Source organism: Nycticebus coucang, chromosome X (genome assembly GCF_027406575.1).
Source record: "Nycticebus coucang isolate mNycCou1 chromosome X, mNycCou1.pri, whole genome shotgun sequence".
Lineage (NCBI taxonomy): Eukaryota > Metazoa > Chordata > Mammalia > Primates > Lorisidae > Nycticebus > Nycticebus coucang.
In genome coordinates, this window is record NC_069804.1 from 166,231,622 (window position 1) to 166,256,481 (window position 24,860).

Below are 24,860 nucleotides of genomic sequence, written 5' to 3' on the forward strand. Positions count from 1 at the left end.
GTATATGGGACCGGCACCCAATAACACTCTTTAGTTTCTTCTTTTCTTTTTTTTTTTTTTAGATTACCCTAAAACTGAGTAGTCGCTGTGAAGATTTGAGTAATAGTCTGTGTTTGCCATTCCACCACCGTTTCCTTAACTTGGAGTTGAGGCTGGTTCATGCCTATAAGCACTGTGGGAGGCCGAGGCGGGTGGATTGTCTGAGGTCAGGAGTTTGAGAACAGCCTGAGCAAAAGCTAGACCCCATCTCTACTAAAATTAGAAAAAAGCTAGCCAGGGGCAGCCCCTGTGGCTCAGTGGGTAGGGCGCTGGCCCTATATACTGAGGGTGGCGGGTTCAAACCATGCCCAGCCGAACTGCAACAAAAAAATAGCCGAGCATTGTGGCAGGATCCTGTAGTCTCAGCTACTCAAGAGGCTGAGGCAAGAGAATCACCTAGGCCCAGGAGTTGGAGGTTGCTGTGAGCTGTGACGTCACGGCACTCTACCGAGGGCAATAAAGTGAGACTCTGTCTCTAAAAAAATTAAAAAAGAAAAAAACTAACCAGGCACCTGTAGTCCCAGCTACTCGGGAAGCTGAGGCATGAGGATCACTTACACCCAAGAGTTTGAGTTCGACCCCAGGGTGACAGAGGAAGACTCTTTCTCAAAAGATAATAATAATAGACTCGGGGCCCATAGCACAGTGGTTACTGCGCCAGCCACCTACACCAAGGGTGGCGGGTTCAAACTTGGCCCAGACCAGCTAAACAACTGCAACCAAAAAATAGTCAGACATTGTGGTGGGCGCCTGTAGTCCCAGCTACTTGGAAGGCTGAGGCAAGAGAATTGCTTAAGCCCAAGAGTTTGAGGTTGTTGTGAGCTGTGATGAATAATAATAATGAAACAAAAAGAAAAATTTAGATGTCAATAGTCAGCAAGAGAGCCAAGACAAAGGTGGTTAGGGCCAGAGAGTGATTTTTATCTGCCCTTGGATCCATGCCAATAATTTTTATCACTGATGAAACCAGTGGGGTCCTCATCTCTTTTATGGGTACACAGCTATAGTGTCACCCAGCTCATCTTTACCAAAAAGGCCTCAAGTAACCCCTATCTTCAGATCATCCATAGTTGGGGGGGAATGGTCAGTCAGCTTCCCTTGGCCACCATACCCCGTAATGTGGTAATCTTCTGGACCCCAACGTGCTTACTCCGTCAAAGGAGCAAAGTCTGCTGGTGGCAGGATTCCATCTAGTAGCTAGTACACATCCCCATGTGTAAGGCTATAAACTGAAAACATACTACAGAATTATTCTGCAAATTTGTAAGGCACAGGGGAAAGAAACCTTCAAAGGAGTGAAAAAGGTCTTCCCCAGGCAACAGAGTGAGACTTTAACAAAAATAAAGGTATATTATACAGTAGTTTGCTTTCCCTCCCAGTGTTGACATTCATCAGCTTAATACCTTGTTTCTTTGCTTTTTCCCAAGCAACTAGTGTAGCTACTCTCCATCCTGCTGCCTTCATGGGGAACACAGTCTTTCTTAGTCTGTTTCCTGTTGTTTTAACTGAATATCACTGACTGAGTAACTATAAGGAATAGAGGTTTATTTTGCTCACAGTTTGGAGGCTGGGAAGTCTAATATCCGGGTGCTAGGATCTTGTGAGGGCCTTCTTGCTGTGTCATACATTGGGGAGGACACCACATGTCAAAAGGGCAAGAATATACCAGCTCAGGTCTCTCCTCCTTTATTTATAAAGCCACCAATAGGCTTAGCGCCCATAGCTAAGTGGTTAGGGTGCCAGCCACAAACACCAGGGCTGGCGGGTTCAAACCTGAAAATAGCCAGGTGTTGTGGTGGGCGCCTGTAGTCCCAGCTACTCGGGAGGCTGAGGCAAGAGAATCGCCTAGGCCCAGGGGTTGGAGGTTGCTGTGAGCTGTGTGATGCCACAGCACTCTACCGAGGGAAACATAGTGAGCCTCTGTCAAAAAAAAAAAAAAGAAAAAGCCACCAGTCCCGCAATGGGGGCCCCCTTGAAGACCTTATCTAATACTCCCTCCTAAGGCCCCAACCCCAAATACCATCAACATATAAATTTGGGGATTAAGTTCCCAACACATGAAATTTGGGGGACACATTCAAACCACAGAACAGTCTTTTATCCAAGTTTTTGATCATCCCATGATCCCGTCTCAATTATTTCTGCCTTTTTAGTTATGTAGTGTGTAGATGATAAAGGACTCGTGGAGACAGAATCTGGTCTAGAAAATGAAGTAGACTCAGAGCTAGGCCACCAAGCACACAAAACTATATCCTCAAACAGAGCAGATAGTTGTAGAAGGTTGTGCCCTCATCTGCCTTTATGGGGAAATCCATGAATGAAGGGAAATATCCTGTGGGTACAAGCACAGCATAGGCTGGCATGAGGAGGCTCGGCTCCCTTCCTCTCTGCATGCCTATGGTGGTGCACAGGGTTGGAATGGTATGGAGAATAGATAAGAAACTAGTCTGGGAAACGTCTAGATAGAAATCAGCAGCTTAGCAGAGTCAGGGTGTCAATAGAGATAGAAAGCCCCTGACAGCTACCCTCAAGCCACAGGGGTAACCCATACTGTGGGCTGTAACTTTCCCTCACTAAGTCCCTACCATAGTTTCGTTTGATCCATGATTTAGTGCTTCACTGTCCTTCACTCTGATAGCCCTCTTCCTTGAACAAAAAACTACTTGGTTAATTGAAACATGAAACTGTTAACCTCTCACTTTTTTACTTTGTATATGCACGCCCACAAAAACCCCAATAAACAGGGCGGTGCCTGTGGCTCAGTGAGTAGGGTGCAGGCCCCATATACTGAGGGTGGCGAGTTCAAACCCCGCCTTGGCCAAACTGCAACAAAAAAATAGCCAGCGTTGTGGCCGGCACCTGTGGTCCCAGCTAGTTGGGAGGCTGAGGCAAGAGAATTGCCTAAGCCCAAGAGCTGGAGGTTGCTGTGAGCTGTGACTCCACAGCACTCTACTGAGGGCAATAAAGTGAGATGTCTCAAAAAAAATAAAATTACCCAGTAAACAGCTCTTGAGAATTCAGTTCCAGGTGGCACCTATTTGCCTCACTGAAGACCAATACAGTGTCGGTGTCTGTCTCTCCAGGTCTCTAGATAGCAATTGTGTGTGTGAATTTATCACGCTGTTCCTCCCTTTGTCTGCTGGACTGGGCAATCAGGAAAATTCCCTGCTTGGGGAATTTTCAGTCTGCCATATTGAGGCTCCCTCTCGCACGGCAACAACATCCCTCTAAAGTCATCACCTCCTCCTTCTCCAGGAGCGACCCAAGTCAGTTAGAGGCAGGAAGGGTTACAGACATGCAGGGGAAGAAGAGGGAACAGGAAGAGCAAAGAAGGGAGAGGAAGGTCTCAGTGAAAGAGAACTTGCCTTTAATTCTTGCATTTTCTCTTTTTTTCTCTCCTTCTGGCTATCTAAATCATTTTTAACTTTCCCTTTAGAATGATATTTATCACATAAATACCAGCGACTCATTCACTCCAGATGAGACCCCTCTGAGAAGCTCTGCAAATGTGTTAATGTGTCCAAATTAAAAGAACCATTCTCATACCACTACGTGACTGAATTCTCAGTCATATAACCATCCCAAATGTGACAGGGGGATATCAACCTTACAACAGAGAGACTGAAGGTAACATTCCTGACTTCCCATATTTTCTAACCATATAGTGATCCTATTGGAAATTTAGAGGTTATATTACCAGTGTTTATTTAATTGTAAAATATCACATTTAGACAGAGTGGATTCTCTAGGTAGTATTCAAAAAAGGGGGGAAAGCTAGAAGTGAGACATGTTATAACTCAGGATCTGCAATTCAACTTCTGTTGCCTGTTCAATTCAGGAACTACCAGTTACATCCCTATCCTCATCATCAAAATTGTTGGGGAAATACAGGGTGTCCATAAAGTTCATGTGCAAATTAAAATAGACAACTATTATAATTCAAATTGTATAATTTTAACCATTAAAATTAAAACAAAATTAATTAAACTTTTACATTTTTTAAAAAATGTTTAATTAAATTATATAATTGAATTATATGATCAAAAACAAAATCTATTTAAAGTAAAATTATAATTTTGTTATAATTAAACACAAAATTTTCTCTCAACTCAGAAATCCTCTCCACTATGATAGTAGAAAAAGAAAACAGTTGTGTCATTGAATAAGAATTAAATCATAATGTGATGCACATCATAGTCGATCTCCTAAGAGACTGCAAAGATAAAAAGGAATCTCACCACCTGATATAGCCAAGCACACACAACCCATTACATATACATTGGCAAGATAAATGATGACTAGTCCTCAAGCAAGAGGACTGGGCAGCACCACTTGTCACGCATAGTCCACCTAACTGGGGTGAATGTCCGTGTTAGTTAAGTGAGTTTTTCCAGATGAAAAAGCAACATCTCATATCTTTATGACAGGAGGTAGGTTTGCAACTTGGAGCTAGGTACTCACCAAAGTTAGGCTCTTACCCTCTCACAAAAAATGATAGACAAGAGTGCTTATCACCCTTGATGTTCACCACAGACATGGATCCCAAGTCCTTGAGAAAGACATGTCTGGATCATGAAGCTCACAAAAGGTTTATGTAGTCTTCAAAAGAATTAATGTATATATCGGGTGGTGCCTGTAGCTCAAAGGGGTAGGGCGCCAGCCCCATATGCCGGAGTTGGTGGGTTCAAGCCCAGCCCCGGCCAAACACTGCAAAAAAAAAAAAAAAAAAAAGAATTTATGTATATTTCAAATAGAAGAGAAAGTACAGCTGATCCTTGAACAATGTGTTAGAGGTGCTTACCCTCCGTGCAGTCAAAAATCTGCATATAACTTTTTTTTAAGACAAAGTCTCACTTTGTTGCCCACTTTAGAGTGCTGTAGCATCATAGCTCACAGCAACCTCAAACTCTTGGGATCAAGAGAACCTTTTGCCTCAGCCTCCTGAGTAGCTGGGACTACAGGGGCCCACCACAATGCTACCACACCCAGCTGTATAACTTTTGACTCTCCCAAAACTTAACTACTAATACTCTATTGGTGAGTGGAAGCCTTACCAATAACATAAATAGCCCATTAATATACATTTTTGTATGGGCTGGTAACAGCGGTTCATGCCTAAAATCCTAGCACACTGAGAGGCTGAAGCAGGACTATCGCTGGAGCTCAGAAGTTTGACACAAGCCTGAGCAATAGCGAGACCCCATCTCTACTGAAAATAGAAAAACTATCTGGGCATTGTGGTGGGCACCTATAGTCCCAGGGGGCTGAGACAAGAGGATTGCTCAAGCCCAAGAGTTTGAGGTTGCTGGGCACCCGTAACTCAGTGGTTAGGGTGCTGGCCACATGCTCTGGGGCTGGTGGGTTCGAATCTGGCCCGGGCCTACTAAATAAAAAAAAAAAGAAAAATCTGAATGTTGTGGCAGGCACCTGTAGTCCCAGGGTGGGTTCAAACAGGAGTTGCTATGAAATCATTACTGCATTACAGTATGTACTACAGTTCATTTTAGGCAATTATAAACTGTATTTTTACATCTGTTTATATTTCTCTAAACTATGTACGGTCTATAAGGTTTTTGTGCACAAGTGTTGATAAATTTTAACTTTTTATAATAGATGCATGTATATTTTATGGCAGTAAATGATAAATACATTAGTATCCGCACACATTTTGTGCATTCATGACATACCTAATATTCTAAATTTAAAAAATATTTCTAGGTACATGGTTCATCTAAGAGTTTTTTCAAATTATTGCAAATCTCAAAAAAAAAAATTCTTTTTTTTTTTTTTTTTATAGAGACAGAGTTTCACTTTATTGCCCTCGGTAGAGTGCCGTGGCATCACACAGCTCACAGCAACCTCCAACTCCCGGGCTTAGGCAATTCTCCTGCCTCAGCCTCCCGTAACTGGGACTACAGGCGCCGGCCATAACGCCCGGCTTTTTTTTTTTTGTTGTTGCCGTTTGGCCGGGGCTGGGTTTGAACCTGCCACCCTCGGCATATGGGGCCGGCGCCTTACTCACTGAGCCACAGGCGCCGCCCCCAAAAAATTCTTATATATTGGGCAGCACCCATAGCTCAGTGGGTAAGGCATGGGCCACATACACCAAGGCTGGTGGATTTTAACCCAGCCCAGGCCAGCTAATACTGACAACTGCAACAAGAAAATAGCCGGGCATTGTGTTGTGGTGGGCGCCTGTAGTCCCAGCTACTTGGGAGGCTGAGGCAAGAGAATCTCTTAAGCCCAAGAGTTTGAGGTTGCTGTGAACTGTGATGGCACAGCACTCTACAGAGGGCAACAAAGTGGGACTCAGTCTTTTAAAAAAAGTTATATGCAGGGGCAGCACCTGTGGCTCAAAGGGGTAGGGCACCAGCCCCATATGCCGGAGGTGGTGGGTTCAAACCCAGCCCTGCCCAAAAACTGCAAAAAAAAAAAGAAAAAAAAAGTTATATGAAGATTTTTGAGTGTATAGAGTATAGGCACCTCTAACATAGTGAGACTCTGCCTCAAAAAAAAAAAAATTCCTATATATTTATTGAAAAAAATATGGAGAGCTGGCACAGAGGCTCACACCTATAATCCTAGCAGTCTGTTCTCAAGACCAGCCTGAGCAGGTTGGGAGTGATGGCTCACACCTGTAATCCTAGCCCTCTGGGAGGCTGAGGCAGGTGGATCACCTGAGCTCAGGAGTTCAAGACCAGCCTGAGAAGAGCGAGACCCTGTCTCTACTAAGAATAGAAAAACTAGCCAGGCACTGTGGCAGGTGCCTGTAGTTCCAGCTACTCAGGAGGCTGAGGCAAGAGGATCACTCGAATCCAGGAGTTTGAGATTGCCATGTGAGCTATGATGCCATGGTACTCTACCCAGGGTGGCAGACTGAGACTCTATCTCAAAAACAAAAACAAAACAAAACAAAAAAGAAAAACTCTTCATATAAGTGAAGCAACACAGTTCAAACCTATGTTGTTCAGGGTTGGTCTCATTTTATCGCCCTTGGTAGAGTGCTATGACGTCACAGCTCACAGCAACCTCCAACTCCTGGACTTAGGTGATTCTCTTGCCTCAGCCTCCCAAGTAGCTGGGACCACAGGCACCCACTCAAAATCAGGCTATTTTTTGTTGCAGTTTGGCCGGAGCCAGGTTCGAACCTGCCACCCTTGGTATATGGGGCCACCGCCCTACCCACTGAGTCACAGGCACCACCCTCAAAGGTGTTTTTTTTTTTTGAGACAAGGTTTTACCCTGTCATCCCAGGTAGAGTGCCATGGTGTAATAATAGCTTGTTGCGACCTCAAAGTGGGCTAAAAAAAATCCTCTTTTCTCAGCCTACCAAGTAGCTAGGACTGCATGCATGCACCACCATGCCTAGCTAATTTGTTCTATCTTTAGTAGAAATGGGGTCTCACTCTTTCTCAGGCTGGTATGGAATCCTGAGCTCAAATAATCCTCCCACTTTGGCCTCCCACAGTGCCAGGATTACAGGCGTGAGCCACCACAGCCAGCCTAAGCCTCCTATTTTCTTTTTCATTTTTTTTTCTTTTTTGAGACAGAGCCTCAAGCTATCACCCTGGGTAGAGTGCTGTGGCGTCACTCAAACTCCCTCAAATTCCTGGGCTTAAGCGATTCTCTTGTCTCATTCTCCCAAGTAGCTTGGACTACCGGCGCCCACCAGAACTCCCGGCTAATTTTTGGTTGTAGTTGTCATTGTTTGGCAGGCCCAGACCAGATTCAAACCCACCAGCTCTGGTGTATGTGGCTGGCACCTTAGCCACTTGAGCTGCAGGCACCACCTAAGCCTTCTATTTTTATTTATTTTTAATTATTATTTTTTTTTTTTAGAGACAGAGTCTTACTTTGTCTCCCTCGGTAAAGTGCTGTGCTGTCACATCTCACAGCAACCTCCAGCTCTTGGGCTTAGGCGATTCTCTTGCCTCAGCCTCCCAAGTAGCTAGGACTACAGGTGCCCACCACAACACCTGGCTATTTTTTTGTTGCAATTTGGCCGGGTCCGGGTTTGAACCCGCCACCCTCGGTATATAGGCCCAGCGCCCTACTCACTGAGCCACAGGCGCTACCCTAAGCTTCCTATTTTTAATTTGTATTTGTCCTTATGCCTACTCCAATACTTACTCAAAGATATTTGGGAGGTTACACACCCTCCCTTACTGGGGGATGGCTAATGAGTGATGTGGAAATCCAGGGACCCAGCCTCTTTTCTCTAAAGCAGGACAATTCTGTGGTACAACTATTCTGAGGCTCCTCCACTCCTGCTGATGGATCCAGCCAAGGTTAGACTTTACCTGGGATCATATTTTACTTAGTTCCTTCCCTGCCCTATCCTACTTCTCTTACAATTTTTAAGTTTTTCATAGAAAGCACTTCCTCAGGCCAGGCAAGGTAGCTCATGCCTGTAATCCTAGCAATATGGGAGGCCAAAGTGGGTGAATTGCCCTGAGCTCACATGTTCAAGACCAGCCTGAGCAAAAGTGAGACCACCCCCCGCATCTCTAAAAAAAATAGCTGGGCATTGTGGCAAGAGCCTATAGTCACAGCTACTTGGGAAGCTGAGGCAAGAGAATCACTTGAGCCCGAGAATTAGAGGTTGCTGCGAACTATGACGCGATGGCACTCTACCAAGGGTGACAAAGTGAGATTCTGTCCCCCAAAAAAAAGAAAAGAAAAGAAAAAGAAAGCACTCCCTCAATAAATCACAAGCACCCTGGCTCAGCACCCATAGTTCAGTGGTTAGGGTGCCGGCCACATACACTAGGGCCAGCGGGTTCAAACCCGGCTTGGGGGCTGCTAAACGACAATGACAACTACAACAAAAAAATAGCTGGATGTTGTGGTGGGCACCTGTAGTCTCAGCTACTCGGGAGGCTGAGGCAAGAGAATCACTTAAGCCCAAGAGTTTGAGGTTGCTGTGAGCTGTGACGTCACGGCACTCTACCAAGGGCAACATAGTGAGACACTGTTTCAAAAAAAAAAAAAGCTCCGAAATCCATGTCTTACAGATTAAAAAAAAAACAATCAAAGATAGTTGGTGCCAGGAATAAACCTAGGAAACAGAATCAAAGAATGAGATTCTAAAGGTGGATTACCTGACAATCAGTTGGGAATGATGACCTCATTAGTAGCAGTAGTTGGAAGGCTGATAGTATCCGGCAATGCAATTATTAAGGCTTTCATCTGTGGTGAGCTGGGATGGGACACAGGTGAATGAGTATGCATTGCTCATGACAGAAGAACAGCCAACAGGGGTATTGCTATGTATATAATTTTTTTTTTTTTTTACAGTTTCTGGACGGGGCTGGGTTTGAACCCACCACCTCTGGCATATGGGGCCCACACCCTACTCCTTTGAGCCACAGGCACCGCCCTACTATGTATATAATTTTTTTTATTTTTTATTTATTTATTTATTATTTTTTTTTTTTTTGTAGAGACAGAGTCTCACTGTACCGCCCTCGGGTAGAGTGCCGTGGCGTCACATGGCTCACAGCAACCTCTAACTCTTGGGCTTAAGGGATTCTCTTGCCTCAGCCTCCCGAGTAGCTGGGACTACAGGCGCCCGCCACAACGCCCGGCTATTTTTTTGTTGCAATTTGGCCGGGGCCGGGTGTGAACCCACCACCCCCGGCATATGGGGCCGGCGCCCTGCTCACTGAGCCACAGGCGCCGCCCAATTTTTTAAAAGATAAAAATTAGGTAAGCAGAAGTCTGAGCTAACTTCCCCAATGGAAAGTCACAATACTTTTCCTAATTTCCAAACGTAAGCTAATTTTTGGACCCAGAACCAAGAAAGTGAGGGAGAGACCAGGTTCCTATAAGAAAGGATCCTATAGCCACATGGTAAATACATCCAGTTGTGTTCCCAGTTCTTCTCAAAAAGTATCTATGACCATTTCTCAGATAGCATGAGAAAGAAAAATACATAGAGGTTTTTGAGATCTATTGGACCCAGGAAATTGACACTGGTATAGCCCGAAGTGTTATTATGGCCCCTTGTTAGAAACGGGATTATTTGGGTCAGGTAATAATGAGCATTGCCCCAGTTTTGTCTCACAGCAGTTCAGTAGTCATCTCCATGACTCCAAAATGAATAATAGAAGTAAATATACAAACAGAGAATCCTTACCTCAGTTCCTTCATCTACGGAGTAAGATCTATTATAGTAAGAAAGGCTCCATGGAAGCCCCTGAAAGTCACCCCCTCAAGAAAAACCCTTCCATTGGCAAAGATAATAAATAAAAACAATTATCACTTCTCTGGTAGAGGGATAGCAAAGATTAGTGTTATCCTTAAAACTTTAAATAATTCAGAAATAATGGTCCTCATTATATCCCCATTTAATTAATCAGTCTAGTACCTGCCCAGTAATAGTCCTAATTACATCCGCTGAGCTGGACGTGGTATCTTTACTAAAGCAGATTAACAAACCTCTGGAAGGTGTCATGTGGCTACTGATTAGGTCAAATATATTCTTTTTTTTTTTTTTTTTTTTTGGTAGAGACAGAGTCTCACTTCATGGCCCTGGGTAGAGTGCCGTGGCCTCACACAGCTCACAGCAACCTCCAACTCCTGGGTTTAAGTGATTCTCTTGCCTCAGTCTCCCAAGTAGCTGGAACTACAGGCGCCCGCCACAACGCCCGGCTATTTTTTTTTTTTTTTTGGTTGCAATTCAAAAAAATTGGTATATGGGGCTGGCGCCTTACTGACTGAGCCACAGGTGCCGCCCCCAAATATATTCTTTTCATACCCATCAGGAAGGAAAATCAGAAACTGGTCCCATTCACGTGGAATGGACACAAGTATATATGCACAGTCTTATCTCAGGGCTATGTTATTTCTCCTACTCTCTCTCATAATATAGCTCAAAGGGACCTAAATAATCTGGATATTTCATAGAACATCATATTGGTCCACTATGTCAATGGTATCATGTTAACTGGACCTGATAAGCAGGAAGAAGTACCCTGGATGCCCTAAAATGTGCACTCTGGAAAGCAGGAGATAAACCCTGCAAAGATTCAGGGATGAGCCAACATGAGTGAAGTTTTTAGGACCCCAGTGACCTAATATCTGAAGAATTCTGGGACATTTACTGCACAGTGATGGAGAAATTTTTGCACCTTGAATTTCCCACCTTAAAGAAAGAGTCTAAAGTTGGGTCTCTTTGAGTCTGGAAGCAACATGTTCTCCATTTGGGAATGCTGTACTAACCCATTTATTGAATAACATGGAAGACTATTAACTTTGAGTGGGACCCAGAGCAAGAAAGGCCTTTCTAGTTAAATCTATGCTGCAATAAAAGCAATTTCACTAGGCCGGGCACGGTGGCTCACGCCTATAATCCTAGCACTCTGGGAGGCTGATACAGGTAGATTGCTTGAGCTCACGAGTTCGAGATCAGCCTGAGGAAAAAAAACAAGAACCCGTCTCTACTAAAAATAGAAAAACTGAGGCCAGAGGATCGCTTGAGCCTGAGTTGAAGGTTGCTGTAAGCTATGATGCCACGGCACTCTACCCAAGGCAACAACTTGAGACTCTGTCTCAAAAAAAAAAGAAAGAAAGGAAAAACAATTCCACTTTTGGGGTAATGTGCTCCACAATATTCCTTGATATGAGAGGTATTTGTAGTACAAAAAAAGTGGAATTTGTAGCAAGCTCAAATAGGAACAGTGCAGTGCAAACCCTTAGGTTCTGAAACAAGGCCATGCCATCTGAAGCAGAGAATTATATACCATGTGAAAAGCAGCTCCTATGCCCTGATAGAGATTGAGCACTTGTCCTTGGGACATCAAATAGCCATGTTCCAGAATTGCCCATCATAAGCTAGGTTCCGTCATACCCACCTAGTCATAAGGGTGGGCAAGCCCAGCAGCAAGCTAGAGTGTGATAAAGTGGTACATCCATCAAGATTGAGCTCAAGCAGCCTAGCAGGGCACAAAGAAACTGCAGAAATAGGTGGTCCACACCTTGATGTCACCCACTACTGTTGCACAGTGCTTCTCTCCTCAACTCATGCCTATGGGCACATGGAAAAGGAAATGTCCCTTATGACTAGCTGACATAAAAGGAAAGAGCTTAAATTTGGTTCATGGGTGGGTTGGCTCAGTATCTGGGTACAAGCTGAAAATGTGTGCCTGCTTTTCTGTACAGCCTCACTCAAAGGTGTCTGTGAAAGACAGTGGGAAGAGCTTTTGGTGGTATCCTTTGTTACCCACTTTGTGTGAGTGAAGAAGTGGCCTAAAATTAGAACGTATATTGATTCATGGGCAACAGTACATGCCTTGGTTGAATAGTCAGGAACTTGAAAGGGAAAGGTGGAAAGACTAGGGTCAAGAATGTCTGGATGGGCTTGGTGCCCCTAGCACAGTGGTTACAGTGCCAGCCACATGCACCGAGGCTGCAGGTTGAAGCCCAGCCCTGGCCAGCTGAACAACGACAATGGCAATAAGAAAATAGCTGGGCGTTGTGGCAGGTGCCTGTAGTCCCAGCTACTTGGGAGGCTGAGGCAAAAGAATTGCTTAACTCCAAGAGTTGGAGTGTGCTGTGAGCTGTGATGCCACAGCACTCTACCAAGGGCAACATAGTGAGACTCTGTCTCAAAAAAAAAAAAAAAAGTCTTGCTGGGCTTAACCGCCCATATCTCAGTGGTTAGGGCACCGGTCACATACACCAGGGCTGGCAGGTTGCAGCCTGGGCCTGCTAAACAACAATGACAACTACAACAACAAAAAAGTAGCCAGGCGTTGTGGCAGGCACCTGTAGTTCCAGCTACGTGGGAAACTGAGGCAAGAGACTTGCTTAAGCCCAAGAGTTTGAGGTTGCTGTGAGCTGTGACGCCACAGCACTCTACTGAGGGCAACATAGTAAGACTCTGTCTCAAAAGAAAAAAAAATGTCTGGCTAGATCACGCCTGTAATCCTAGCACACTCTGGGAAGCCTAGGCGAGTATATTGCCTGAGCTCAGGAGTTTGAGACCAGGGTGAGCAAAGCAAGACCTCTAGTCTCTACAAAATAGAAGAATTAGCTGGGTGTTGTGGCAGGCACCTATAGTCCCAGCTACTTGGGAGGCTGAAACAAGAGGATTGCTTGATCCCAAGAGTTTGAGGTTGCTCTGAGTTATGATGCCACAGCACTCAATCTCAGGGTGACTGAGTGAGACTCTGTCTCAAAAAAAGAAGAAAAAAATAGAAAAGGACATCTGGGGAAACGTCACGTGGGTAGAATTATGGGAATGCGTACAAAGTGTAAAGGGTTCATCTCTTCATTTTAACACCTACCAAAAAGCAACCACTGAAGAAGCACCAAATGACCAAGAAGATAGTATGACCTGGCCAGTTGATATCAGTCTGTCCTCTGTCACCCCAGTGCTTGCACAGTAAATTAGCTACAGTAGCAGAGATGGAGGCTATGCACGGCATGGGCCCAACAGGAGGGGCTAATCTAGAGATTGCCATGGCTGAAATTCTAATCTTCCAGCAACAGAGAACAATGCCAAGTCCTCAATGTGACACCATCCCTTCAGGATACCAACCAGTCATGTGGTGTCAAAATGATTACATTTGACCCCTTCCCCCTGGAAAAATTAGCTCATTCTGACAAATATCGACATATATGCCACATGAATATTTTTACTGTTCTTCCACAATCCATGAAGCAGTTCAGGCATGACATAAGTGGTCTACAGCAGACTGTTGACAGAGCTGATCCACAGTTTCTGAAATCTTCAGGATAATCATAGAACAAATAAAAACAAAAGGAAAACTTGAAATTCCTGGACACTGACTGTTAAATTCCTGCCTTACCCTGTAAAGTTCTATCAAAAATGAAGAAAAACTAAAAAATGTGACAGATTAATTCACACACACACACAAAAATACTTACCTGGCAGGGGAGATACCATGATCGCAAAGGAGGTTTTCTCAGGGCGAAGCTTATCCATTGCACTCTGGATGTGCTGACCCCTGCAATTTTCCCAAATGTGGGAAACTCGACTGCATAATTTGTGGTAGGCCCACTTTCTGAGGGTTCCTAAAGTATCTGGTCTACTAACATAGGATCTCTCATAATGTCACCTCAGATCAAGGGGCACACTTTATGAAAAATATGATGCAGCAGTGGGCATGTGACAATGGAACCCACTCATTGGCCCCATCACCTTCTGCAACATTCAGAAGCTGCTGGTGTAATAGAGTGATAAAAAGGCACTTCAAAGGCACAGCTGAAGCTAGAGACCATAGAGACCATTCCTATGAGGATGGGGCAGTACCCTTTAGAACGCAGTATATACAGACAGTTTCCAACTTATAATAGCTTGACTTAGGGTTTTTCAACTTAACAGTAATGTGAAAGTGAGACCTATTCAGTAAAAATGTACTTTGAATTTCAGATTTGATCTTTTCCCAGCCTAGCAATATGCAGTAGGATACTTCTTCATGATGTTGGGCAGCAGCACACCTCCCAGGCAGCCATGGGATCTAAACAGCTGACACTTACTTGAGATAGTCAACACTTTATTATAAAACAGGCTTTGTGAGGCCAGGTGTGGTGTTGGCTCATGCCTGTAATCCTAGCACTCTGGAAGGCCGAGGCAGGTAGATTGCCTGAGCTCAACAGGTTCGAGACCAGCCCAAGCAAGAGCAATTCCCCACCCCATCCCACCCCACCCCCATCCAGCCCCGAGCACCTGTAGCCCCAGCTACTCAGGAGGCTGAGGCAAGCTAATCCCTTCAGCCCAAGAGTTTTAAGTTGCTGTGAGCTATAACACCATGGCATTCTACCAAGGGTGACAAAGTGAGGCTATGCCTCAAACAAACAAAAACAGGCTTTGGGCAGCGCCTGTGGCTCAGTGGGAGGGCACCGGCCCCATATACCAAGGGTAGCAGGTTCAAACCCAGCCTTGGCCAAACTGCCACAAAAAATAGCCGGGTGTCGTGGCAGGCGCTTGTAGTCCCAGATACTCAGGAGGCTGAGGCAAGAGAATCGCCTAAGCCAAGGAGTTGGAGGTTGCTGTGAGCAGTGACACCACAGCACTCCACCAAGGGTGATGAAGTGAGACTGTCTCTTAAAAAAAAAAAAAAAAAAAAAAAAAACAGGCTTTGTGTTAAATGATTTTGTTGAACTGTAATCTAATGTAAGTGTCCTGAGCATGTTAAAGTAGGCTAGGCTAAGCTATGATGTTCAGTAGGCTAGGTTTATTAAATGCATTTTTTCTGTCGCTCCGCCAGCTGAAATAAAGTTCTTCCTCTTTTATTTTTCATTTTATTTTATTTTTGCTTTTTAAAAAATACAACAAAATGTTTAATGAGCAAATTCATCTTAGCAAATATGAAACTGCCACAGAGAGGAGGACAGGGACAGGGGCCATGGGGCTGGGCACAGGTCCGGGAGACTTAAGAGGAGATTGTCAACTATGTAAGAAACCAGGGGGTCAGAGAGGACCAGAGGTTAGAGGAATGGAGCTGTGGTCCTGGTAAAAGGGAGGGCTGGGTGCTGAGGGCCAGACAACAAAATTCAAAATAGTTTGGCCATAAAATATAAACGTACTTCTACCATGGGGAAGAGGAGGAGGATCCAAGGGAGGAGAGGCTGTTTGGGGAGGGGCTATGAGGGTCCTACCCACACTGCTGTGTACCCATCCCCATCCCAACCCCTTCCCTCTGTGTCTGTGTGGGTGAGTGTGTCTGAGTGGGCCTGTGTGCACACTTCCCAGTCCCCTCCCTGCCCTAATATCTGACACCCCCCCACCTCCCCACCCTTAATTGCTGCCATTCCAGTTACTGCCAGCTGTCATTCAACTGTCACTCCTCTGCCCATCATCTTCAGAGGGAAAAAAGGGATCAGGAGGAGGAAGAAGCCCCCAGCCAGCCCTGCCCCCACCCTCCCCTGCCCACCTCTACCAGAAATCCCGGCGGTGGTAAGAGTCGGGGTCACAGTATTTTGTGACAACCACTCTGTTGGCAAACTTGCGGCCTGTCAGGCCCTGCATGGCTTTCTGGCAGTCAAACACAGAGGTGAACTCCACAAAGATCTTTCCGCAGCCGGGCACCTCGACACCATCCACAGGCCGGGGGATCTCGATAGACTTGACAAGCCCGTACTTGCTGCACTCATCCCGCACATCTTCCACAATCTCCTCATACTCCTCGTCATCCAGCAGCTCCTCGGGCAACACCATATTCATGAGGCACAGGACCTCAGTCGGGTGGCCGCCCATCTGTACCTGGGAGCTCATCAGGCCCGGCACTTGTAGGGTCACAGGCGTCTGATTGATGGTGCTCAGTGTGGCATTCTTGGCTCCCACACTTGCCCTCTGGACAAGCAGCTTCTTATCCCCCAGCTGCATCCCATTCAGCCCTGCGATGGCCTGATCCGTGACATTGATGTCCACGTACTCACAGAAGGAGTAGCCCTTGGAGAGCCCCGTGGCACTGTCCTTGACCAGGTTGAAGGCCTTAAGAGGCCCAAATGATGTCAGCAGTTCTTTCACCTGGTCATCATTCAGATAATTGGGTAAGCCCCCAATGAACAGCTTGTGGGCAGAGTCAGGGACCACAGTGGACACAACTCCAGGCACATAGACAGAGGGATTCTCTGACATGCCAGGCAGCGGCTGGTAGTCATGAGGCCTGCGGATCTTCAGTGACTGGCCTTGGAAGATGATGCCATCGAAGGCCATGGCTTGGGTAGTCTCGTCCACTGAACGAAACTCCAAAAAGGCAAAATTCTTGTCTTGGTTAATCTGCACAGCCAAGACAGGGTTGCCAAGGGCTTGGGTCAGCCCCCCCAGGCGCATCTGGGTGTTGAAGAACTCCATCATGGTCTCCTCAGTGATGCCAAAGGGGATATTGCCCACATAAAGGCGACGGGCCTGTCTGGTCATCTGGCTCCCCACCACAGGTACCGGCGTGGGAGTCACAGCAAGACCATCAGGGGTCATGGTGGGGAGAAGGGCAGTGGCTGGAATCTGACCTGCAGCTTGCATGGCCTTGTACTGCATTGGAGTGATGTGCTCAAAGCCAGGGGGCGGCACGTCCCAGTATTTACGGACCTTTTTCTTCTTTTCATGGCGGGGGGAACGAATCAACCCACCGTGCTCCTCTTTAGCGCCTCTGGTCAAAGGTTTGCTTCGTCGCCGCCTGTCTCGGGAGGAGCTCCGCTGGTCCCGGTTGCGCCGGTGCCGGCTCCGGCTCCGACGCTTGCGGTCCCGGCTTCGAGGGCGGCTGTGGCTGCGCTTCCTGTGGCGGTTCTCTTTGTCCCGCTCTTGTTTATTCTCGTTAAGCTGCCGCTCGAACTCTTCGAAGTCCGACATGCTGAGGAGGCCGTGTAGGGCCTTGCGCAGTTCTAGCCTTGCCTTGCCGCCCGCCCGCTCTGCCCGCTTCAACTACTTCCGCCACTGGCTACGGTTACCTCAGGCCGCCGCCGGCGCTTCACTGCCTCCTACCTAGTCAGGCCCCCGGCAGCCCGCCTAGCCCCGCCCCGGCTCCACCCCCTCTCCACTTCCGCGCTCCCCGCGCGCTACCTCTGCCCCCGCCCCCGAGCCTGCCTCCGAAGCGCGTCGGCTATTTCCGGACAGCGGATGTAGGGGTCGGCAGGCGGTGGCTTCTGCTTCCGAAAACACCCGAAGCTCGGGGTTTAGCCGGCTTCCTTGGTCTCCGTTACCTTTCGGAGGTCAGCGCCTCAACTTTCGGAAGTTTCTGCGGGTCCTCGTGTCCGTCTGCGTCCAGCCCCCACTAAGGGTTCGGCGTCTTCCGACAATTAAAACTGTCCCAGTCTTTGGCCTCTTCCGCAGGCTCGCCCAGCCTTCTCCACAGGAACAGTCCCAGCAATTCGCCACTTCCGACAAACCTAACCGTTCCGGACTTCGGCCCTTTCCGAAGGTTTCCGGCGCTCGTTCTCGGCCCCTCCAGAGATTAAGCTCGATTCCAAGGTTCGGCTCTTTCCGGAGATTCCACTCCCTCACTTCTCCCCTCGGAGAACTTCGGTACCTTCTGCCGCTCTTCGTGAAGGCCTCACTCACGGGGTGCAGCTTCGGCTTTTTCCGTCGACACTTCGGCTTCTTCCAGCTCACGGAGGACCTGAGAAGGTTGCGCGAGACAAAAGCAGCCAGCGAGGCGAAGGGTGTGCGCGGCCGCTGCGGTGTAGTCCCAGCTGTAAAAGCTGAGGCAAGAGGATTGCTTGAGCTCCCGAGTTTGAGGTTGCTATGAGCTACGACGTAATGGCACTTTACCCAGGGCAACAGGGTGAGACTCTTTCTAAATAAATAAATAAATGTATTTTTTACTTAAAGTATTTTCAACTTATAATGGGACATAACTTCATCGAAAGTAGAGGAGCATCTGTACTCTAAATTAGCATGTGCCAAATTATGGTCCATAAGACAAATGCAGCCCACTGCCTGTTTTTGTAAATAAAGATTTATCAGAACACAGCCATGCTCAATTGTTTACATACTGCCTTTGGCTACTTTCATGCTATAACAACAGAATTAAGTAGAAGCAACAGAGACCATATGGTCTACAATGCCTAAAATATTTACTATCTGGTCCTTTATTTAAAAAGTTTGCTGACTCAGGCTCTAAATCAGTGGTCGTTACATAATGCTCTGGCCCTGTCCCTAATAGGTAAAATACATAGGTGTAAGCATGAATCCTATGTACTCAATTTTGATATGAGGACAAGTAATGACAATTAAGGACACGGCGGGGGTGGGGGAAGGGGAAAGCAGAGAGAAAGAGGAAGGGATGGGGAAAGGAAGAGCAGAGAGAGGGAAGGAGAGAGGGGGTGGGGCTTTGGTGTGTGCCACACTTTTGGGGGGCAAGACACGATTGTAAGAGGGACTTTACCTATCACATGCAACCAGTGTAACCTGGTTTCTTGTACCCTCAATGAATCCCCAACAAAAAATAATTTAAAAAGAAAGAACCAAGAGATGGAAGTAAGAGTAACCCCCTCACCATCACTCTTAATGACCTACATAGGGTACATGTCCTTCCTGTCTCCACAACTTCAGGCTGTGTGCATCTAGAGGCCTTGGTTCTCAAAGGGCCATCACTTCCACAAAGGGATGCAATAAGATTGGTACTCCACTTAAAGCTGCATCTACTGCCCGGTTACTTTAGGCTCTTTCTGCCAGTAGACCAGCAGCTACAGAAAAAGGGGTACTATTTTGGCAGTGGTGATTGACTTTTGATCATGAACAGGAAGGGTTGCTACTACATAATATGGGCAGAGAAAAGCATGTCTGGCATTCAGGTGACCTACTAGGGTATTTTTGGTACTGTAATGTACAGTTTCAACTATGAAAGTACAAGTACAGACCTGATAAGGTAATGGAAACTGAAGCTCAGACCCACAAGGATGAGGGTGTATGTCAACCCAAAAGGCAAGCTCTCTAGTCCATGAGAAGAGCTAACCAAGTGAGGAAATCTACAGTGGGTGATGGAGGAAGAAAATGAGAATATAAATTATAGTCTCAGGACCAACTGAAACACTCAAGGCTGTGATTTGTTTAACTAAATATACTCCTATAATTTTCCCAAAGGAATTCTAACCAACCAGAATCCTGTAAAATCTATGCCCAAATAAAATGAACTTAATCTCGGGAGGCTGAGGCAAGAGAATCGCTTAAGCCCAGGAGCTGGAGGTTGCTGTGAGCTGTGTGATGCCACAGCACTCTACCAAGGGCCATAAAGTGAGACTCTGTCTCTACCAAAAAAAAAAAAAAAAAATGAACTTAATATAGAGTAGTAAGTGGATCTGATTGGTGCAAGGGATGAACTAGAGCAGACACTGTTGGTGTCTCACATTGATCCCCTTCATTAACTGGTACATCCATTCCCCAGCTAACAGTTTGCACCTTCAAACATCTCCAAATAACTACCTTTGCTTAAGGGGAGTCACATCTTCTGAAGGTTACTGGGAACTTCAAACACCTCTCACCCTTACCCCACAGCACCAGCAGTGACCAATGGCAAACTGATAGGCCTAACTCCCGTGCCTCCTGATGGAAGAACTCCTCAAGCTTCACATGCCACATGAAACAACTCCTGACACATGGAAAAGGCCACAGCCACACCACTCCTTCTCCCGTCTTGCTACCGTCATTTTTTTTTTTTTTTTTTTGCAGTTTTTGGCCAGGGCTGGGTTTGAACCCGCCACCTCCAGTATATGGGGTCAGCGCCCTACTCCTTTGGGCCACAGGTACTGCCTGCTACCTTCATTCTTTTATTGGTTTTTCCTCAATAAATCACATGCATCCAAATCCCTGTCTCAGGCTCTGCTTCTAGGCCTTTCCTGAAAAGGCAGAGCCTTTTTCATTAAACGTATTCCATGGCTGAGAAAAGATCTGAGAATATGCCCTCTGCAGGCAGGAAGGTCCCCAAAGAAAGGGGCTAAGTCACACATACCAAATTCCTTGTCCCAAATCGCAATTTAGCATGCCACTTCTCCCATAGGGAGTAGTAAGGGGCATGGAGAAGCCTGGAGTGTTACTTGAACAGACGTCTCTTCACCTGAAAACTAGGGGAATTAGGAATAAGTAGTCCTCCTTGCCTTGGGCTGGTTCCCTAGGAGCATATGCTGAGATGAAGATTCATGTACCTGCATTAACTTTTTTTGTTGTTGTTGAGACAGAGCCTCAAGCTGTCGCCCTGGGTAGAGTGCTGTAGCATCACAGCTCACAGCAACCTCCAACTCCTGGATTTAAGCGATTGTCTTGCCTCAGCCTCCCAAGTAACTGGGACTACAGGCGCCTGCCACAATGCCCAGCTATTTTTTGGTTGCGGTTGTCATTGTTTGGCAGGCTCGGGCTGTATTCGAACCTGCCAGCTATAGTGTATGTGGCTGGCACCTTAGCCGTTTGAGCTACAGGTGCTGAGCCAGAATTCTAATTTTTTTATGGAGACAAGTGTATGGCTAAATCGCCCAGGTCGGTCTCTTAACTCCTGGCCTCTAGTGATCCTCCCACCTAGGCCTCTCATGAGTGCTGGCATTACAGGCATAAGCCAGTGGACCCTGCCAAACCCCATCACTTTAAACTATCTCAGGGAACATATATTCCTTTTTTTTTTTTTGTAGAGACAGAGTCTCACTGTACCACCCTCGGGTAGAGTGCCGTGGCGTCACACGGCTCACAGCAACCTCTAACTCTTGGGCTTACGCGATTCTCTTGCCTCAGCCTCCCGAGTAGCTGGGACTACAGGCGCCTGCCACAACACCCGGCTATTTTTTTGTTGCAGTTTGGCCGGGGCTGGGTTTGAACCCCCCACCCTCAGCCTATGGGGCCGGTGCCCTACTCACTAAGCCACAGGCGCAGCCCCCCTTTTTTTTTTAGACAGAGTCTCACTCTGTCGCCCTGGGTAGAGTGCCGCAGCATAACAGCTCACAGCAACCTCAAACTCTTGGGCTTAAGCAATTCTCTTGCCTCAGCCTCCCAAGTAGCTGGGACTACAGGCACCAGCCACAACGCCTGGCTATTTTTTGGTTGTAGTTGTTATTGTTGTTTGGCAGGCCCAGGCTGGATTCAAACCCGCCAGCTCCGGTCTATGTGGGTGGTGCCCTAGCCTCTGAATTACAGGTGCTGAGCCAATATTCCTTCCTATATGTAGCAAAACTCATACTTAGTAATGAGTTCTGGGTTGCAAAAGAGGATTTTTTTTTGCACCTGTCTGTACCAAAATTTTCTTCTAGGATTCTTACAGTTTCCTGACTTAGGTTTAAGTCTTTTATCCATCGTGAGTTAATTTTTTTTTTTTTTGAGACAAAGTCTCACTTTGTGGCCCTTTATAGAGTGCCCTGGCTCACTGCTCACAGGAACCTCAAACTCTTGGGCTTAAGCCATTCTCTTGCCTCAGCCTCCTGAGACTACAGGTGCCTGCCACAATGCCCGGCTATTTTTAGAGACACGGTCTCACTCTGGTGCAGGCTGGTCTCAAACTCGTGAGATCAGGCAATCCACCCACCTCAGCCTCCTGGAGTGCTAGGACTACAGGCATGAGCCACTGCACCTGGCCAGTGAGGTGATGAGAGGTGTGGATCCCCTTTAGTCTTTTTTTTTTTTTTTATTGTTGGGGATTCATTGAGGGTACAATAAACCAGGTTACACTGATTGCAATTGATAGGTAAAGTCCCTCTTGCAATCATGTCTTGCCCCCAGAAGGTGTGGCACATACCAAGGCCCCACCCCACTCCCTCCTTCCCTCTCTCTGCTTTTCCTCCCACCCCCACAACCTTAATTGTCATTAATTGTCCTCATATCAAAATTGAGTACATAGGATTCATGCTTCTCCATTCTTGTGATGCTTTACTAAGAATAATGTCTTCCACTTCCATCCAGGTTAATACGAAGGATGTAAAGTCTCCATTTTTTTTAATAGCTGAATAGTATTCCATGGTATACATATACCACAGCTTGTTAATCCATTCCTGGGTTGGTGGGCATTTAGGCTGTTTCCACATTTTGGCGATTGTAAATTGAGCTGCAATAAACAGTCTAGTACAAGTGTCCTTATGATAAAAGGATTTTTTTCCTTCTGAGTAGATGCCCAGTAATGGGATTGCAGGATCAAATGGGAGGTCTAGCTTGAGTGCTTTGAGGTTTCTCCATACTTCCTTCCAGAAAGGTTGTACTAGTTTGTAGTCCTACCAGCAGTGTAAAAGTGTTCCCTTCTCTCCACATCTATGCCAGCATCTGCAGTTTTGAGATTTTTGTGATGTGGGCCATTCTCGCTGGGGTTAGATGGTATCTCAGGGTGGTTTTGATTTGCATTTCTCTAATAGATAGGGATGATGAATATTTTTTCATATGTTTGTTAGCCATTCGTCTGTCTTCTTTTTTTTTTTTTTTTTTTTGGTTGCAGTTCAGCAGGGGCTGGGTTTGAACCTGCCACCCTCGGTATATGGGGCCAGCGCCTTACCGACTAAGCCACAGGCGCCGCCCCTCGCCTGTCTTCTTTAGAGAAGGTTCTATTCATGTCTCTTGCCCATTGATATATGGGATTGTTGGCTTTTTTCATGTGGATTAATTTGAGTTCTCTATAGATCCTAGTTATCAAGCTTTTGTCTGATTGAAAATATGCAAATATCCTTTCCCATTGTGTAGGTTGTCTCTTTGCTTTGGTTATTGTCTCCTTAGCTGTACAGAAGCTTTTCAGTTTCATGAAGTCCCGTCTGTTTATTTTTGTTGTTGTTGCAATTGCCATGGCAGTCTTCTTCATGAAGTCTTTCCCCAGGCCAATATATTCCAGTGTTTTTACTATGCTTTCTTTGAGGATTTTTATTGTTTCATGCCTTAAATTTAAGTCCTTTATACATCTTGAATCAATTTTTGTGAGTGGGGAAAGGGGTGGGTCCAGTTTCAGTCTTTTACATGTGGATATCCAGTACTCCCAACACCGTTTCTTGAATAGGGAGTCTTTCCCCCAAGGTATGTTCTTGTTTGGTTTATTGAAGATTAGGTGGTTGTAAGATGTTAGTTTCATTTCCTGTTTTCTATTCAATTCCAAGTGTCTATGTCTCTGTTTTTGTGCCAGTACCATGCTGTCTTGACCACTATGGCTTTGTGGTACAGCCTAAAATCTGGTATGCTGATGCCCCCAGCTTTATTTTTATTACTAAGAACTGCCTTAGGTATACAGGGTTTTTTCTGGTTCCATACAAAACGCAGAATCATTTTTTCCAAATCTTGAAAGTATGATGTTGGTATTTTAATAGGAATGGCATTGAATAGGTAGATTGCTTTGGGAAGTATAGACATTTTAACAATGTTGATTCTTCCCATCCATGAGCATGGTATGTTCTTCCATTTGTTAATATCTTCTGCTAATTCTTTTCTGAGGATTTCATAATTTTCTTTATAGAGGTCCTTCACCTCCTTCGTTAGGTACATTCCTAGGTATTTCATTTTCTTTGAAACTATGGTGAAGGGAGTTGTGTCCTTAATTAGCTTCTCATCTTCACTGTTATTGGCGTATACAAAGGCTACTGACTTGTGGACATTGATTTTATATCCTGAAACATTACTGTATTTTTTGATGACTTCTAGGAGTGTTGTGGTTGAACCTTTGGGATTCTCTAAGTATAAGATCATGTCATCAGCAAAGAGGGAGAGTTTGACCTCCTCTGCTCCCATTTGGATTCCCTTTATTTCCTTGTCTTGCCTAATTGTATTGGCTAGAACTTCCAGCACTATGTTGAATAGTAAAGGTGACAGAGGACAACCTTGTCTGGTTCCAGTTCTAAGAGGGAAAGCTTTCAGTTTTACTCCATTCAGTAAAATATTAGCTGTGGGTTTGTCATAGATAGCTTCAATCAGTTTTAGAAATGTGCCACCTAGGCCTATACTCTTCAGTGTTCTAATTAGAAAAGGATGCTGGATTTTATTGAATGCTTTTTCTGCATCTATTGAGAGGATCATGTGATCTTTATTTTTGCCTCTGTTAATATGGTGGATAACGTTTATGGTTTATGTTAAACCAGCCTTGCATCCCTAGGATGAAACCTACTTGATCATGATATGAATTTTTTGATAAGCTGTAATCTATTGGCTAGGATTTTGTTGAGAATTTTTCCATCTATATTCATGAGTGAGATTGGTCTGAAATTCACCTTTTTCTTTGGGTCTTTTCCTGGTTGTGGTATCAGGGTGATGTTTGCTTCATAGAATGTGTTGGGGAAGATTCCTTCTTCCTCAATTTTTTGGAATAATTTCTGCAGTACAGGCATGAGCTCCTCCTTGAAGGTTTGATAGAATTCTGGTGTGAAGCTATCTAGACCAGGGCATTTTTTGGTTGGAAGATTTTTTATTGTTTCTT

The 24,860-nt window shown here is 45.7% G+C and overlaps 1 protein-coding gene, 1 non-coding gene and 1 pseudogene across 2 annotated transcripts; 1 reads left to right on the forward strand and 2 right to left on the reverse strand.

The window, feature by feature from the left end:
- The first annotated feature begins 13,924 nt into the window (after positions 1 to 13,924).
- LOC128578915 (U1 spliceosomal RNA) lies at positions 13,925 to 14,084 on the forward strand. Its single transcript, XR_008378003.1, has one exon. It is a non-coding gene; the product is annotated as a U1 spliceosomal RNA (small nuclear RNA).
- A 1,247-nt stretch (positions 14,085 to 15,331) lies between these two features.
- Positions 15,332 to 17,533, reverse strand: LOC128577363 (splicing factor U2AF 65 kDa subunit-like). The gene has a single exon (XM_053579574.1). The coding sequence runs from the start codon at positions 17,357 to 17,359 to the stop codon at positions 15,944 to 15,946; it is 1,416 nt and encodes a 471-aa protein (XP_053435549.1). The 5' UTR covers positions 17,360 to 17,533; the 3' UTR covers positions 15,332 to 15,943.
- Positions 17,534 to 21,635: 4,102 nt separating this feature from the next.
- Positions 21,636 to 21,754, reverse strand: LOC128578859 (uncharacterized; annotated as a pseudogene).
- Positions 21,755 to 24,860: the final 3,106 nt, after the last annotated feature.

Coding starts and splice junctions, on each gene's coding strand:
- LOC128577363 (XM_053579574.1), bottom strand. CDS start 17,359: ATGTCGGACTTCGAAGAGTTCGAGCGGCAGCTTAACGAGAATAAACAA.